Source organism: Lactuca saligna, chromosome 5, assembly GCF_052625555.1.
Source record: "Lactuca saligna cultivar CGN05327 chromosome 5, ASM5262555v1, whole genome shotgun sequence".
In the NCBI taxonomy this organism is placed as follows: domain Eukaryota; kingdom Viridiplantae; phylum Streptophyta; class Magnoliopsida; order Asterales; family Asteraceae; genus Lactuca; species Lactuca saligna.
Genome location: NC_136421.1, coordinates 282,550,557 through 282,567,717, shown reverse-complemented (window position 1 = coordinate 282,567,717; position 17,161 = coordinate 282,550,557). Strand labels below are relative to the sequence as shown.

General features: G+C 32.2%; 2 protein-coding genes and 1 pseudogene across 3 annotated transcripts; 1 reads left to right on the top strand and 2 right to left on the bottom strand.

Annotated features, from left to right (window-relative positions):
- Positions 1-1,322: 1,322 nt before the first annotated feature.
- On the top strand, positions 1,323-2,497 carry LOC144998055 (flavonol sulfotransferase-like pseudogene; annotated as a pseudogene).
- A 4,251-nt stretch (positions 2,498-6,748) lies between these two features.
- LOC145048027 (threonine-tRNA ligase 2) lies at positions 6,749-8,343 on the bottom strand. 2 transcript variants are annotated; one of them, XM_078996408.1, is made up of 4 exons: positions 8,190-8,343; positions 7,622-7,664; positions 7,228-7,304; positions 6,749-7,037 (listed from the first exon to the last, which is right to left on the bottom strand). In XM_078996408.1, exons 1-4 carry the CDS (start codon positions 8,253-8,255, stop codon positions 6,927-6,929), a joined length of 297 nt encoding a protein of 98 aa, XP_078852534.1. In that variant the 5' UTR covers positions 8,256-8,343; the 3' UTR covers positions 6,749-6,926. The 2 variants fall into 2 exon arrangements, with proteins under 2 accessions (XP_078852534.1, XP_078852535.1); XM_078996409.1 differs by having other exon boundaries at positions 7,228-7,298.
- Positions 8,344-11,709: 3,366 nt separating this feature from the next.
- On the bottom strand, positions 11,710-13,922 carry LOC145048025 (calcium-binding protein CBP-like). Its single transcript, XM_078996407.1, has 5 exons — positions 13,279-13,922; positions 12,543-12,589; positions 12,282-12,457; positions 12,166-12,184; positions 11,710-11,971 (listed from the first exon to the last, which is right to left on the bottom strand). The coding sequence occupies exons 1-5, from the start codon at positions 13,850-13,852 to the stop codon at positions 11,867-11,869; spliced, it is 921 nt and encodes a 306-aa protein (XP_078852533.1). The 5' UTR covers positions 13,853-13,922; the 3' UTR covers positions 11,710-11,866.
- Between the last annotated feature and the right edge of the window lie 3,239 nt (positions 13,923-17,161).

The window sequence follows — 17,161 nt, the reverse complement described above, 5'->3', positions numbered from 1 at the left end:
ATCGAATGTGTGATCCTACCCTAAGCCCACAACCAAACAAGGAACAGAAAGTAATGCGGATATCACACATTCCACTGCCTATCGGATCTCATTTATATATAACTCTGATGTATAAAACTAGTTCGTATGTATGTTCCTGGATCCTCCAGTTGTATTGTAAAATATTGTTTTGTAGTTTTATTATTAAATAAAACTATATGAAGTTGTTTATGTATTCATACACTAATCGTTTTGTTAATACCAAATTGTGAGTTATTATAACCATGCTTGATGACCTAGGATTGCCTGATACGACGTTCTTTAGGTGTCAGAATCATTATGACATTTGTCACCCCAGAACTTTCGTTCCAACTGTAGCTAACAGTCAGGGTGCGGGATCGTCAGTCTTATATAAATCTATACTCAAATTTATGATCTCCCTCCAGGAGACTCTGGTTATAAAATCAAGGCTTTCGTTGGCACTTAGATAAGTACTTGAAGGTATGTCTCACAAAGTTATATTGACGGTTACGTGTAGAATAATGAAAATCCATGTAGTAATGATAAATCGTTTTTATTACTCTTTTCATAGTGAAAACCTAGTATGTATGATCCATAAACTATAACTGTTATAGTTTATATGTTTGTTCTTGTATTGTTATCTGACCTTATAGAATAGTATGTAAGTTCCCTAAGCTGATTCGCCAGTTGCCACTGTGAATCTACAAGGACAACATTGTCTACCTACACACTATCAGTTCATTATAATCGTTAGTAGTTGGTTAATTTTTATGTTAATGATAAAAATGACAAGTAAATTTCGAATTTGGAAGTCTATAAAGGTCAAATAAAATAATAATGGACTTTTAAAACCAACTTTAAAATTAGTAGGGTCTTTACCACAAAAACCTTAAAAAGAAATGGGAACAAAAATTAAAGTTCAATTCAATGACAATAGTTATTTATGTTTCTAGTAATATTCTATATAAATATATAAAACTAAATTACAAATTTGGATCCCTTTATTTAATCGCTTTTTTTGTTTAGGTTTTAAAAATATATTTTTTTTAATTATGCTTTTAAATTTGTTATATCATTCTTGCCGTTGAAGCAAAATCGCAAATTGATACTTTATGTCCCCACAAAAATGCTAAACTCAAAGATCGATCAATTTTTGTAATTTCGTGAAGATATAATATTACTCGAATAGAGCATAGCGAATCTTGTATCCATGTAGCACTTTTTTCAAAAGATCGATAGCTTCCCATGGTAAAAAGTTTGCCTTCGATCCTGTATATTATGGCAACTATTTTCTCTATATATAGACTTCTTAGAATGTGAATCATCAAAAACTCCATCTATCCTATAGAGAGAATCCTTCAAATGTCAGTGCCTGTAACCTCCGATATTCCTACGTCAATGGACGCTCAACCAACTGCAGCAGATAATGAACGGAGAAAGGCTATGTCCATAATTATTAATAGATACAACGATAAGCTGACAACTTTGCCAAAGGAGAAAGGTTGGTTAACAGAAAACCTACGCCTGTATGAGGGCTTTTGGCAAGAGTCGATCCGTGTCATCTCAGTTCTAACTCTAATGGCCTCGCAGGACAGTTTTCAAGCTCAACCAACTGATATCTATGTAGCCACACTTCAAAAAGCTGGGACAACGTGGTTAAAGGCGCTTGCATTCGCTATAGTAAACAGAACCAGGTACAAAAACAGTTCTCTTTCATCCCACCCTCTACAAATTCTTAACCCACATAAATGCGTTCCTTACATTGAAATGGAAAGTTTAAGAACGCTTCCTAGTTATGCCGATGGACAATCACCTCGTCTATTTTCTACCCATATACCTTACACTTCATTGCCTCAATCCATTCTTGATAATGAGTGTCGAGTAGTTTACATGTGTAGAAACCCAAAAGATGTTTTTGTTTCTTTGTTTCATTATGCCAACAAGCTGAGAGACAAATCTCTTGCTCAAATGAGATTCGAGGAGGCGTTTGAGATGTTTAGTAATGGTTTGATTCCAGGAGGACCTTATTGGGATCATGTGAAAGGGTACTACAAGGCTGCTATTGAACGCCCATCAAAGATTCTATTTTTAACGTACGAGGACATGCAAAAGGATAGTGTGAATAATGTAAAGCGTCTGGCAGAGTTTATGGGATATCCTTTTACGGAGGAGGAAGAGAGCAAAGGTGTTGTGCAAGAGATTGTGGCACTATGTAGTTTTGAAAATATGAGAGAGGTTAATAAGCATGGGATACTTGCTGAGGGTGTTCGTAATGATGTTTTCTTTAGGGAAGGGAAAACTGGAGATTGGACAAATCATCTTACAAATGAAATGAGCCAAATTTTGGATCAAATCACCAAAGAAAAGTTTGATGGTTTGGATATCTCCTTCTAAGTGGCTACATGAGAAACTAATTTAAGGAATAATGGATAGCTAAAGTTTTCATTTAGTTTTATATATCTTGTACCAATAAAATATCCGAATACTTATTACTTCAACTGCTAATAAATATTGTTGCTAAAAACATATTAAACTTTCCATTTTCTTCTTTTAGAGATAGTGCGGCTACAAAGAAACAAGAATACTAAAGGGCTCTTTACGAATTACGATGCCTAATGGTGTTTTAAGGTTATATTTTTGGTCCAGGCACTTTGTTTGAAGCATATAGAATATTACTAAAAATATTAAAATTTAAAACAATTGTACATGGCTTCTACTAATTAGTTATATTAAGTGTAATATCGTTGAATAACAACAAATTCTCACAAAGTCCCTAACTTAACTTCAAAAAATTTCACACCGGTCATGTATGAAAAATGATAGTAGAGACCGTAGAGTCCTTGTAACGCTCTAGGCGGATGTACTTTGCAATAACTTAAAGAATTGTAATTTTCAGTTTATAATTTTTGGAAAGTGCGCAATTCATGGCATGAAATCCAATATATAAGTCTACAAAAATATATAAGTTTAGAAAGAGTGGTGCCACAAAAAATGACTCTCTTTACTGTAATGTAGGCACGTCATTTCTTGCCACAAAAATATAGTTTCATATCACACACAATGAGCGTTGTCATGCTTCTTTAGTTATTTTTATTTTTAAATAAATAAAATTTTTAGTTTTAATTAAAAACAAAATATTTCATTAATTAAAAATAAAATCATTACATTACTTAAAAAAAATAACATGACATTAAAAAAATAAAAAATAAAAAAATAAAAAATAAATAAAAAAAAACCTAGAAAATTAGAAAATAAAAAACTAGAAAGCTTAAACCTACAACTTTATAAATAAATAAGAGAGATTAAAAACTTGGATAAAAACTAGAAACTAAAAACGATCAGTATAGCAAGTTGCAAAAATTTATTCATTCTATCTTTATGCCTTACACATTCTCATTCATTTCTTTCAAGTCATCCGATTCCAACACTTTGTTCTTGCATTTGTTTTTTGTTTTGTCCATTCCCATTGGTCGGGGGTGGTAACACTTGAATGGGCTCATCCTCATTGGGTCAAAACCAACACGAGCATCCGATGAAGTATGTTCGAATTCAGAAGTTTTTGACCGTTTTGATCCACTGTCAATGTGCTTGTCGCTTGTTTTTAGATTTCGCCATTTTTTGTTGCCTTTGAGTAGATTCCAAAGTTCAACTTAAAAGTCTTCTTTAACTCTTTTTGGTAAATGTTTAGAGTTTTCTCCAAAATCACATCGTCGCTTTTCCATTGTTGTTTCATGTTGTTATACAAATCGTTAAACAACATAACGTCTTTGTTCATCTTTCCCCATTTTGAGTAGACTTGATGTTTAGAACGATATGGTTGTAGGTTCATTCCTTTATGGAACCTAGCTCTAACACACATCCAAAAATTATAATGTTTTTGGTCCCCTCTCGTCTTCACGTCCTCTGAAACGTCAATCCATGATTGTGCTAATACTAACACTTCTTGAAGTTTCCACATTTTAGATTCCGCATTCTCTTTTCTTTTATTTCCTAGTTGAGAGGGTTGAGTTTGTGGAATAAATTCTGGTTCGGATTCGGAAATGAGTGTTTGTGGTTGTGATTATGTTTGTGGAACAAACTCTAGTTGAGAACTCAGTAATATAACGATATAAATGTTAATATGGTAAAAAAAATGAAGTGTTTGTGAGTTATTTTGATTAATATGGTAATGTATTTATAGTGTTAGTATATATATATATATATATATATATATATATATATATATATATATATATATATATATATATATGTTAATAATTTTTTAAAATTTTAACTATTTGCGACGGTAAAGAACATTAGCCAATCAAAATCATCCGAGAAGCACTCCCTCCCACAGCGATAGTGCGGCCTCAGCCACAATTCTACCGCACCTAGGGGTAGTGTTTGCGCCTACGTGTCGCCAAACTAAGGCCTCAGCCGCAGTCCACCCCACTGATCTAAATCTTGAATGGTGTTTTGAAGTTATGATACGGAGTAGGATGATGATGACCTCTTTAAATTACAAATCAACCATGTTAATGATATGATTTAGGATGTTAATTAGGGTTTATAAGTGGTAGTTGAATGTAATATAAACGCATTGGTCTATTTGAATTGGATTAGAAGAGGTTAGGGTTGAACTGGTCATGTTTTTTACGCTAAAAAAAACCTTTATAATTATATTGTTAAACAATCCATTCGATCAAGTGGAATATAAGGCATAATACCATTCGACCGGGGTAATTACACAGTTATCATGTATCTTTTGTAAGTTTTGCATGCAAGCTCCCAATAATATCTAATTTCTCTATTGCCTTACTATGATCATAGTGAAACTATGTACGTTTAAGGTCATATATAAACTTTGATTACGATGTTTTGTAGGCAATTAGTCGTTAAAACATGATTAAATCTTGGTCGTTAGGTGATAAATATTTAACCAAATATCATTAGGTCCAGACCCGTCCTAGAGGCTGAGCGATAGGGACGACCGTCCAGAGCTCATCTTTTAAAATGGTCAAAAAGATTTATAGACTTTATTAATATAATGTTAGACATGATCGATTTCTCAATGATTTTGCATTTCAAAAAACTAAAAGAAGTTTTTTTTTTTTTAATATATGGGCTTTTATAATCAAAAATGTTATATTTAGAAGCTAATATAAATAATTTTTTTCAATTATTAAGTTAATATAAAAATAGTTTATGAAATTTATAATAAAAAATGTTATATTTTAAGGGCTTTTTTTCCTCTTTCATCCTGGTTCAAAATATATTTGGAACGGCTTGATTAATACTTGTGCGTTTGAAGATTTTTCTTCCATTTCATACATTGAGTTATATATACACTTGTTTATGTTATGATGTTTATATAAGTTTTGATGTTACTAACTTTGTACATAGAATTTTACTATTTTTCCCCGATCGTTAGGTGATAAATATTTAACCACCACACACACAAAGAGAGACAAACTCTCTCTTTCTCTCCTAACACACACACATCCTACCCTCACGTTCGACATATAAGTAAACAACAACTAATGTGTGGCAATTTTTATTGAGGAAATAAACTTATTATGGTAATTAACTTTTCGGGTTGTTCACATCTGGGTAATTATCTTTTTTTAGTACACATTCAGGTAACGAATTTTTTGAAAATGTTCACATATAATCATTATGACCGACTATAGCAGGTTACATCTTGTCATAATAGTTACCTAGATGTGTACAAATTACACCACTGTGGTTTGTGTAATTTATGCGTTTGATTCCTAACTTATTTTTTAACTCGTATGAGCCCTACTGTTTTCATGTCTTAAATCAAAATACTTGTGTCCTTTTAAATTTATTTTTAATTAATTTTCTTATTTATATATTTTTAAAAAAATTAATAGACCCCACATATTTATATCCTCGCTCAAAACCTAAAACCAAATTTGAGAAATTTAAGCTAGGTCCCACCAGTCACCATCTCATCTCTCATCCTCCTCAACTTCTATTTCTTTTCCATCTTTAGTGGCATCGACGTCTTCACCATCTCTTCTTTTTCTGGTATTTCAACTCCGACGAACCAACACCACAATCCACTATCTCTTCATTGAATTTTCCACCACCACAACCCAACAGATTGGGTTGTGGTGGTGGTTCGCCACAGTTGAAGGACCAAAAAAAAAGACGATGAAGACATCGATGTCACTATAGATGGAAAGGAAATAAAAGTTGAAGAGAATGAGAGATGGAATGGTGACCGATGGAACCCAACTTAAATTTCTCAAATGTGGTTTCAAGTTTAGGGTAAGGAGATACAGATATGTTAGGTTTATTAATTTTTTTTAATATATAAAAAAAATAAATACACAAATAAGAAAATTAATTAAAAAAAATTAAAAAGAACAGTCTTTTGAGGTAAGATAGAACCAAACACACAACAAAAATGAACAATAGAGATTATCCGAGTTAAAAAATAAGTTAGGGACCAAACGCACAAAATACCCAAACCACAGGGACGATTCGTGTAATTTATTCTTACATTTTCGGTTTGTTCACATCTGGGTAACTATCTTCTTTTTGTATACATCTAAGTAACGAATTTTTTGGAAGTGTTCACATATGACCATTATGACCGATTATAACCGAATGTAACCTACTACAGCCGGTCTACAGCCGGTCATAATAGTCATATGTGAACACATCTAAAAAGTTAATTACCTAGATATGTACAAAAAAAATAATAGTTACTTAGATGTGAACAAACCGAAAAGTTAACTACTTTAATAAGTCTATTTCCCTTTTTATTGTTGCCAAATGCCAACACTAACCCAATTAAATTGCAATACGTTGTTCTGAAAATCAATTTGGAACCATTTCACCTTACAACAAGCATACTTCGGACTCCTTTCATCAAAAATAATTGAACTAATATAATATTTAACTATTTTTTACTCATTTTATTTCGAAGCTAAATCGCTATCAGCCTTCTGTAATGCTCTTGTTAGATGAGTTATACGATAACGGAGTTTTGCATTTTCTTCACTAGCCTTTTGCGCCTCCTTCAAAGCCTGGATTATAGTTATAAAAAATAAAAATAAAAAATAAAAAAATAAAAATAAAAAAAATAAAAACCACAAGATTATATACTCTTTGATCGATAAATACTTATTACTTTTTAGAGAGCATTACTATATAAAATATGTGTCAAATAAGACATTGCAGTTTTTTAAGATGAAGGTAGTAACTACAATAGTTCACCTTTTCTTTTTCATCTTCTAACATTCTTTGCAGTTGAGCTACTTTATTTAATAGTTCCTCATTTCCAGTGTCTGCAACTACCAAATCCCATAAAAAGGAAACAGGGTAAAATGTTGGAACCGAATCATTTATTGTACCAAAATAATGATGGAATGGAATGATATGTCATAGTTATTAGTTAACTAGTTATACAAGTATTTATAAACTATTCTATAACACCAAATCACCAATGTTTTGTTAAAAATCAAAATACTAATTACTTACTTTTGTTATTTTCGAAACCTATTTTCTATTATAAACTTATTTCAAGATTTCATGGTATTTCACTCCATTCCATCATATTAAACAGGTGAGGCTTTATAAACTAACTTGAGTAAGAAACTAAAGAACCAACCTTTTCTTGTAGAAAAAGCAGCTTCAAGTCTTGCCAAACGTTCCTATAGATTAAACACAAGTTAATTATATAATTCTATTCAATTATGTTCTAAGGGTAAAAAAAACACATTAATATGCATGCTTGAAGACAGAGGATGTAATATAATACAATGCGTATAGCAGTATTGATCACAGATAGTGCCCCAATACAATAAAAGATGCTTCAATCATGGAAATTCCATCATTTAGTGCTCCAAATTTGGTATTTTCGATTTTATTTAGTGAAAACATTCAAATGTATTGGTATTTTTGCATTCTGAGGTTACTCCAATTGAAATTATATTCGAGGCTAAACACAAACCCTAAACCCTAATAAGTATGATGTAGCAAGATGCAGGACTCGTTCCTAGGGTGTATACTTACGCATACATACAATCCAAATTCTTATGCAAATGAATACAGACTAAGAGCTGATTACAAAATCTGGGACTTTCTTTGAATTTATGCTGAAAAATATCTTATTAGCTTATAAAGCTACTTATTAAAACGATGTATTAATTGAATAGAAGTGAAGGATTACGGCTTACCTCTGCCTCAGAAGCTCTTTGATAAAAGGGTTTTAAGGCTTCTTGAAGATCATTTGATGCCGCCATCACTCTCTCCCTCACAACCACATCAAAAAGACAAAAACCTTAAACCACAAGCAGGGTAGAAATTTACCCTTTCTAATTAGTTTCGATTTCAGTCCCTCAGTTATACATATTTGTACAGGTTTAGTCCTGGTTTTGAGATACTGATATGACTAGTCTTCATTCTTTACCATTTATATGGCTTCATTAAATGCATGTAAAAAGACGACATTACCCCTTTTTAGACGCTTACTTATTTTACATTTTCTCAATTTTATATTTATTTTTCTAATTAGTTAAAAAGGCCCTGCTTACCCCCACACCATCCAACTCTTGTATGATTTTGTTCGAAATTTCAAATTTGAATCTTTCAAGTAGATTTTAAAACGTTTGCTTTCAAATAATTTATCAATATTATTTTGGTGGATGTGATTAGATGTAAAATCTATGGTAAAATTGAATGGATATTTTATGTATCCAATTCGTATAATAGATATCCAGTAGTAAATAGTCAATGGATAAAAATGACTCGCTGCAACGTCCAATTGGATTAATATTCAGTTGGCCATAGTTAATTGTATTAGGACAACTGATAATATATATGAGAAATGACATATTACAAAGTTTCTAGCATTGGTCGATTCAGATTAGGGATGAGCAGCGTAACTGGATACCTGCTTTCGGAACCGGAACCGCCGGTTCCGGAATCGGAACCGCCTTAAAAAGTTTTGGTTGCGGTTTTCAATTTTACGGAACCGCTATCCGTTGGATATCATATCACAATCACATACGTTATACAGTATTCTTCTGAATAACATCATTTAAAATTCTAGAATTTTAAATAATATGTTTTGAACCTTTAAATGTTTATATACAATTTTCACTTTAAAATTAAACTATCCATTTTTAAAATAAATTTATAGATAATAAACAAAAGTTACTATTATGTTCAAGTTAAATTCTAACCCATAGAAATATTTGTTTAGCTATTGACTTTAATTCTTTAAATCCTAACTCATAGATATATTTTTAAATGTTTTAAAAATTCAACAAATTTAACGAACCGGGTACCCGCTAGTGGAACCGCTACTCGCCGGTTCCGGTTCCAGCTCCAACATTTTAGGAACCGCCGGTTCCGGTTCCAGATAATTAAGACAGGTACCCGTCTGCGCTCATCCCTAATTCAATTCCTAAAGTTAAAATTTGACTTTATGGGGTATTGTTTCCTTTCAGATGAGTTGGTTTACCCATCAAGTACGGAAGTTTCGATTGTAGTCGACTTTATGAGTTTTGATTTAAATGATACCCGATCTTATTGTTTGGTTTTATCGGGACATAATGTGTGTTTTTTTGTCTAAATGGTCATTGTCGTATGGTGTACCGGCTATTAAAACTTTAAATCGATTAAAAGGGCAGGTCGTAACCTATCTTATTCCCCTATAAAATAAAAAAATAACTTTAAGGACTGAATCAATCAACCTAAAAACTTTGTATGACATCTGTGTTATTTCCATATAATATATATTATCTAAGATCGTGTTAATCGGGGCTTTGTGTTATTTCCATATAATATATATTATCTAAGATCGTGTTAATCGGGGCTTCCCATAACCCATGTAGGGTAGAAATCATTGGATGATAATAATAATAATAATAATAATAATAATAATAATAATAATAATTAAAAAAAAAAATCAAAAACATAGCACACAACCAACCCGGCTGGCAAAGAATTCTCACAACCATGACTTTGCCCCTTAGCATGACTTAAGTAGATTGTAAGATTTGTTTATTAATAGATTAAACTTTACATAAAATACAAGATAAGGTAACATTCCTAAAACTTTGAATGATTATTAGTGTATGTAAATTCTAATATAGAAGGGTATTTTGGTCAAAAAAAATGAAATCTTGAACGCCAATATATATCGTATGTGTTAATATGGCTCTTAGAAGTTGTGCTTATGATCATTAGAAGTGGATTTAAATAGTTGATTGTGTAATTTTGGTTGTAAGGTTAAAAATAGAAGATTTGCTAAGAAGGTATAATCCAAGAGGCCTTTTGATGTAGAACGGTGAAGTACATTGCTATCACAGACGTACAATGTGAATGTGACGCGTACAAAAGTACGATGTTGAACTAAGGATAGCGAGTACACGATGCGTACATATTGGATGACGTGACGCAGCTTAAACAGTATTGGACACATACACGTGGGTCACATGATCAATAACCCGACGTGATAAGATCGCTATCAATTTTTTGTTTTGGTCGTTTGTTCTTATCATATCATCTTGAGAGTCAGAAAAGAGTGACGATTTCTTGAGGGTTTAAGGTAACTCTTCTCTCCTCTAGTTAAGTTTTAATGTCCACTAATAATGGAGTTTAAAGAATTATAAAACTTGGTTCAAATGACTTGATCCCATAGTATGATGTAATATAAAGCGTCGTTATCATGATTTAAATTTATGGTTGTATCCATGAATTTGAAAATGATGATTCAAACCTAATTTGATGATTTGTTAGATAAGTGAAATTAAGCCCAAATCTTAATAGATTAAACACATATGGATGATATATTCATGAAGCTTAATTACTTTTGATGATCTTGAAGAATCAACCAAGTTATGTGTAAGGGTGGTCAACCCCTAAATGAATTTTTAAGATACTTGAAATGAAGCTCATGTCTTGATGAATTAAGACATTTAGATGAATTATAGGTGGAGCTTTAATTGATTGTGAGCGTAAAAGTTGGAATGAGAAATTTATATGATCTAGTGAATGATCATTTTTTGGAATATGAATCCAGATTAAGCTCTTTATAAAATTAGACAAGTTATTAAGAGCTTAATATGCTATTTAAATAGGTTTTGGCAGATGAGAATTAGTCAATAATGTCAAATGAAGAATAGAAGTCAAAATGGTTGTCAGTTTTTACCAACTAGCATTGTGAGTACATGTGGTTTTTTTTCTAATGGGATACATGGTTTAGTTATGAGTTGTAACTCTATATTTCAATACTAAATCATTCAATTTCTACAAAACACCCTTAGCTTAATAGCTTTTTTAAAAGTTTCAAGTCTCAACAAACACTAAAATTGCGATAAGCTTCTTATACACACAACAATGGTTCAACACAACACCGCATCATTTAGTTTTACCAAACAAACCCTTCAGATTATTAGCTCTTTTAAGAGTTTCATTAAACCCTAAATTACAATAAACTCAAAAAAATAAACTTAAATTATGCATGCCTAATTTGGGGATATTGTATTTTTTCACCAAATAAAACGATGCACGTTCAAATAATGTTTTACTAGCAACCAAAATGCATTCAAAATCCCTTATCTTCACTCAAAAAGAAAAATCAAAGTTTTCATATGCACCCTTTCATACACATCCTGAGAAAAAAACTATTTTCAAAACTCAAACCTACAAACTTTTGCAACTTTACGAATATACCCTTTAGGTCGATCATTAAGAAGTTGTGAAACACTTTATTAGCAACCAAAACATCACAAAGAAAATTGAAAATACATAGAACATTAAAGAAAAAAAACAAGCAAGGTTGATTTACCAAAGGAACTCAAACCTAATATTAAACAAGATTGCTGTAGTCTTGTAGATACAAACCCTAAGCAATGAGAAAGGGCAAAACGGTCAACATGAAAGCTTCATATGTGAACGTTGCATTCCCTGTGTATGCCGTGTCCTTCTCCTTGAACTTTTCCGTTAGTCCCTGAAATCACCAACAAATACACCATATAAACAACAATTCATATGTCCTTTTGGTCAAGGTGTAGCTAATTTTTGCAATTTTGGTACAAATATCGTACTCATTTAATTTTGAACAAAACGTTACAAAACAAAACTCAAATAAGAACCAAAACTGCAATTGAAAAAAAGAAAAGTCGACTTAAGTTGAATACATACCTTAACAGTTAAGCAACATCTGAAACAATGGGAACATGAAATAAAAAAATCCATTAGGTACGACTAAACAAAATAATGAAAATATAAAATTATATAATATATAAATAATAACATACTCAATGAAGTTGTCGTATTCGATAGCTTTGTTCTTTCCACCACTCTTATCAAACTTGGAAACCAGCAAATCCAAAACAACAGGTGAAACTGCAAACCCTAGACTCATCAGCGCCTCTCTCAATTCATTCTGATCGATCTTCCCACTGCGATCTCTATCAAATTTCTCAAAATTTGCCTGCAAATATATAAATATAAGAAATTCGATCCGATAAACAATCTTAAAAAATCGATAATGGAGAAAGAACTGCATTAAGACTCACCCTCCAATTTTGTAAACTGTAGAACACTTGTGTGAATTCTTTCGGTCCTGAAATCAATACGAGGGTTAAATAATTTAATTTATTTAATTTTTATTTTTTACAGTAAAACATTGTCTACTGAAAAATCTAACTACTTATACCCGACCCAGATTAAAACCCAGTCTTCCCTAACCTGAATACCCAAAAATGCAACTCGGATCGGGTATCAGTTATTATTATTTTTCAAAAATACCCGAAACCCGAAATTATACTAATTGACTTTGAGATTTGACCGGCACTGCAGATTATTAATTATAAATAATACATTGTTGAACAATCATTAATTATAAAATATTAAAATATTTTTTATAAACTATAATAATCATATTGGTATTTTTCCGAAAGACTTACATATTTTTTTAAAGAATTATAATTATATATATAAAATAGTACCACGACTTTAAATTTTAAAATAGGGTCTGATGTAGATGGTGAGTTTTGCAGTGAAGTTGTTTATCTAACAACGGGCCCACGATGCTGACGTGGAGTACTACCGTGGGGCCCGTCATACGCGTTTGCCGTCCCATCAAATTCAAACAGACATCTACTAAAATACGCGGCGGACGACACGTTTCACCTCTAATTCAATGGGCGATCGGAAACGAAACGCAACCAAGCAAAACCAGTACGTGTTTGTGTGTGAGAGAGAAAGTGAAATTCTAGAGAGAGAGAGAGAGAGAGAGAGAGAGGGATTTACCGATCTTCCTAGTGTTGGTGTTGGTGAAGGTATACATAAGAAGATGAACAGTACGAATACTGAAGCTTTGATTGTACGAAGACAAAGCCCTCTGCAATTCCTTATCATCAATTACTCCACTTCCGTCCTGATCGGCGACCTGGAAGCATGCCACCACGTTCGGATCTGTTCCTGGAGGAAACGTCGACGGAAGAAGAGCCGAAAATGGGCTGCCGTATCCACCCTGTGCCTGTGGGTATCCACCGCCGGGTTGAGGAGCACCGTAGGGGGAGGATGAGGGTTTGTTCTCCTTTGGCGGTTTAGTTTCGGGATGTGCGCCGTAAGGGGCTGAAGGCGGTGGTGCGCCGTATGGACTGGCTACCGGTGCGTAAGGGGATTGTTGAGGGTGACCATGTGGAGGCTGTGATGCGCCGTAGGGCTGTGATGCGCCGTAGGGTTGTGCTGGGGCCGGAGCGCCGTAAGGTTGTGCTGGGGCACCGTAGGGTTGAGCTGGGGCGCCGTAAGGGGCGGCGGAGTATGGTTGTGATGACGGTGGAGCACCGTATCCCGATGTGTTATGGGGGTATCCAGACATGATGATTTTTCAGAGGGGGGGGTTTGAAGTAAGCGATGATACGTGTATTTTGTGAGAAGAGGTTATTTGTGAAGTGTAAATATATATAAAAAAAGGTTGGGAATATTATTACGAAAATGCCATTTGAATAAAACTTCAACTCCATCACATATTGCGAATTAATTTTCAAATGGGAATATATTATTATATACAATTATACATTCTTTGTCTCTAAGAAAATTCTAAATTTTTATAAAAAATATATAATATACGTGTAAAAGTTAATATCGTTTCATTAATTTATATTTAAGGAACAAATTTATTGATATTTTGAAGATTAAATTATCCGGATACTGTTTTGAACTTTTGATTGTAGAGTATTTTTGTATTTATTAACTTTTAGACTTTTGATTTTATTCTATTATATGAAACTTTTTATTAAACAAAGTTACAAATATTCAATAAAATAGTTTTTTTTTTTTCAACGCATATCTCATCCACTTGGCACATGTCTTTTAGTATTTATCCATTTTTTGTTTATCAAGTTGTTACTTATAATATAAAAAAAATGATTTATAGGAGGAGAGAGTCATTCCTTTCCACCAATGGGTTGCCATATCATTTTTTTTTTTTTATCTTTTTCAACCCACAACATACAGAAATTTTATTTTTTTAACTCACTCAATCCATTTAATTAAAAAAAAACAAAACAATTAAAGTAAAATCTTAATTAGGAATAGAGTTACAGCCGGTACCACTCCCGCTTCAACGAATTGTTTAATTGGTTTCATTAACTCACTTCATCATTTATTTCTACTTTCTCTATTTTATTTTCTCTTGTACCATGTGTTTTAAAACGTATACATTAATTGTTTTGTATTTTTTAAAAATTAAATGGATTGAATGTGTTCAAAAAGATATGGTTTCCGTGTATGTTGTGGGTTGGAAAAGATGAAAAAAAATAAAAAAAAAAAAAAAATAAGTGGGTTAAATGGAAATGACTCACTCCTCTCTAAGAATTGAACTTTTTTGTTTATTTATTTTAACTTTAAAATACTTCAAATCATATTTTATTTATTAAACGATGATGCATCCATCATTAGTCCTTATTCTCGTCCCATGAGTCAATTAATTAACCATGTGTCAAGAAGCTTCAACTAGGTAGACGATAATGTGTCAAAGCCTTAAAGGTTAAGATATTCTTGAATTGAACGAATTGATGATTGTAAGAAAATGGTTTCAACCCTATATATGTATTTGTATTTAATCGAAATAACTTCATTTATCAAGGTTCTAACTAATATTTAGAGCTATTTGAGCTATCTAGTAGAACTAGTTATATGTATTTATATTTGTATTTAATCGAAATAACTTCATTCATCAAGGTTCTAACTAATATTTAGAGCTATTTGAGCTATCCAATTGAACTAGTATGGTCAAATTTAGCTCTGGTGGATACTCATTCCGAGCAACTCAAGCTCCCTCTAACATATACGTCGTGAAAAATTGTCGAACTATCTCATCAAATTCATCAAATTCAAGCTACATGCAGCACCTATGGGTAATGGGTTTAGGTGAGATTTCTAAGATTCATTTTACGGTCAATGCTTTAAAATCCAATTTTTTTTTAAGTTGACACAGTTTAGCAAACAAAACAAAATTCAATAGGATCAACCATCAACATAGATATTGATGTCCACAGTATAACATCAATCGAAATACATAAAGAAACATAAACTACAATATATAAAATAAAAACATATAGTTCAAACATTAAACAACAATTACGTATAAGTTCACGATGAATCCAAACACATCACGATCAAACTAATTCACTATCATCTTCATCACTACGAAGAAGAACATGTCAGCATGACCACTCTTTTTCTACAATATGACATAAGAATTTTTAATGTCATGCATTAATAGGCTAATTATAAACTAAAATTGCAACACTAAATTAGTATATGTAAAAATAAAAATAAAAATGTAATATTGTATTTGAGAAGTCAGTTCTTGCTCTTGATTATCAAACATATTTTCTTAATCATCATCAAGTTATTTAGGTTCATATTCAACAATCCAAAATCCATTTTAGCAATACATTCACAATAACTCGTTTTTTGTAATGATTTCGGGTCAATGGTTCAACTGGATTTTATTGTAAAACTGACCAGTTCAATCTACTTCATAAATAGGCAAAAACTCGTTTTTAGTTGACAATCTTTTCACTGGTTCATAGTCCAATGAGTTTGACCGACCGGATCAATTCGAGTTTTAACACATTATTTGTTACACAAGCACTCCTTTCTAAGAGTTAATCTAATCTAAATCACGAATCGTGATTCTAGTGATATTGTTATACAAAGTTTAGGAATATACTTAACATAACTTATATAATTATCATTGTATTATATATATATATATATATATATATATATATATATATATATATATATATATATATATATATAGTAACACCTCAAATTTTATACTACATTTTTTATTTTTAAATTACCAAAATTCATAGTTTCACAACCAAGTTATCGAATACATGTTCATCCCAAAAACGACAAGCATCATAAATTATTAGAGTTCAAAAACATGTCTTAGTAGTAAATTCCCCCAACGCGTGTGTACAATCAGACTTTCGCCTTCCCGCGGTGTTGTGAAGTACCTTCCACATATAAATCAACAACTGTAAGTACAAATCTTAGTGAGTTCCCCAAGATATCACATATAACACAACATAAATCAACAATTATGGGTTATCCGCATCCCTGGGGCTATCAACAGTCCTTGAGAGTTAACAGCACGCTCAGTGGGTTATCAACAACCCTAGTTGGCTATCAGTAGCCTCAATCACATATAATTTTCGTAACATAGCTTAACATAGCAAATAGACCCATCTAGTCATCATAATACAGCTATCCTACCATACAGGTAAGAGTAAATGAGGAGACTCACCTGATACTTATGACACGAAAAACCTAGCACCCGAACTGTCGGATCTAGACTCCGCCTAGTCAACAAAATAATTAACCTTAATTAATAATTAAGGTTCAAAAACCTAGTTACAAATCCCACAACTAAACCTTCTAAGGGAAAAAGGACCATTTTGCCCTTCACATGGTCTAAAAACCCTAAATCTTTACTAATAGTCAAACTTAACCAAAGTCAACACTCAGTGCATACGTTGAGCATACCACAATCTACGCGGGGCGTACAACTTGAATCAACGGATAACAGGACAGGGACCGACTACGCGGGGCGTAGCCAGGAGTACGCCCAACATACTCTGTTTGTTCTCATTTCTACCAACTTGTGTCT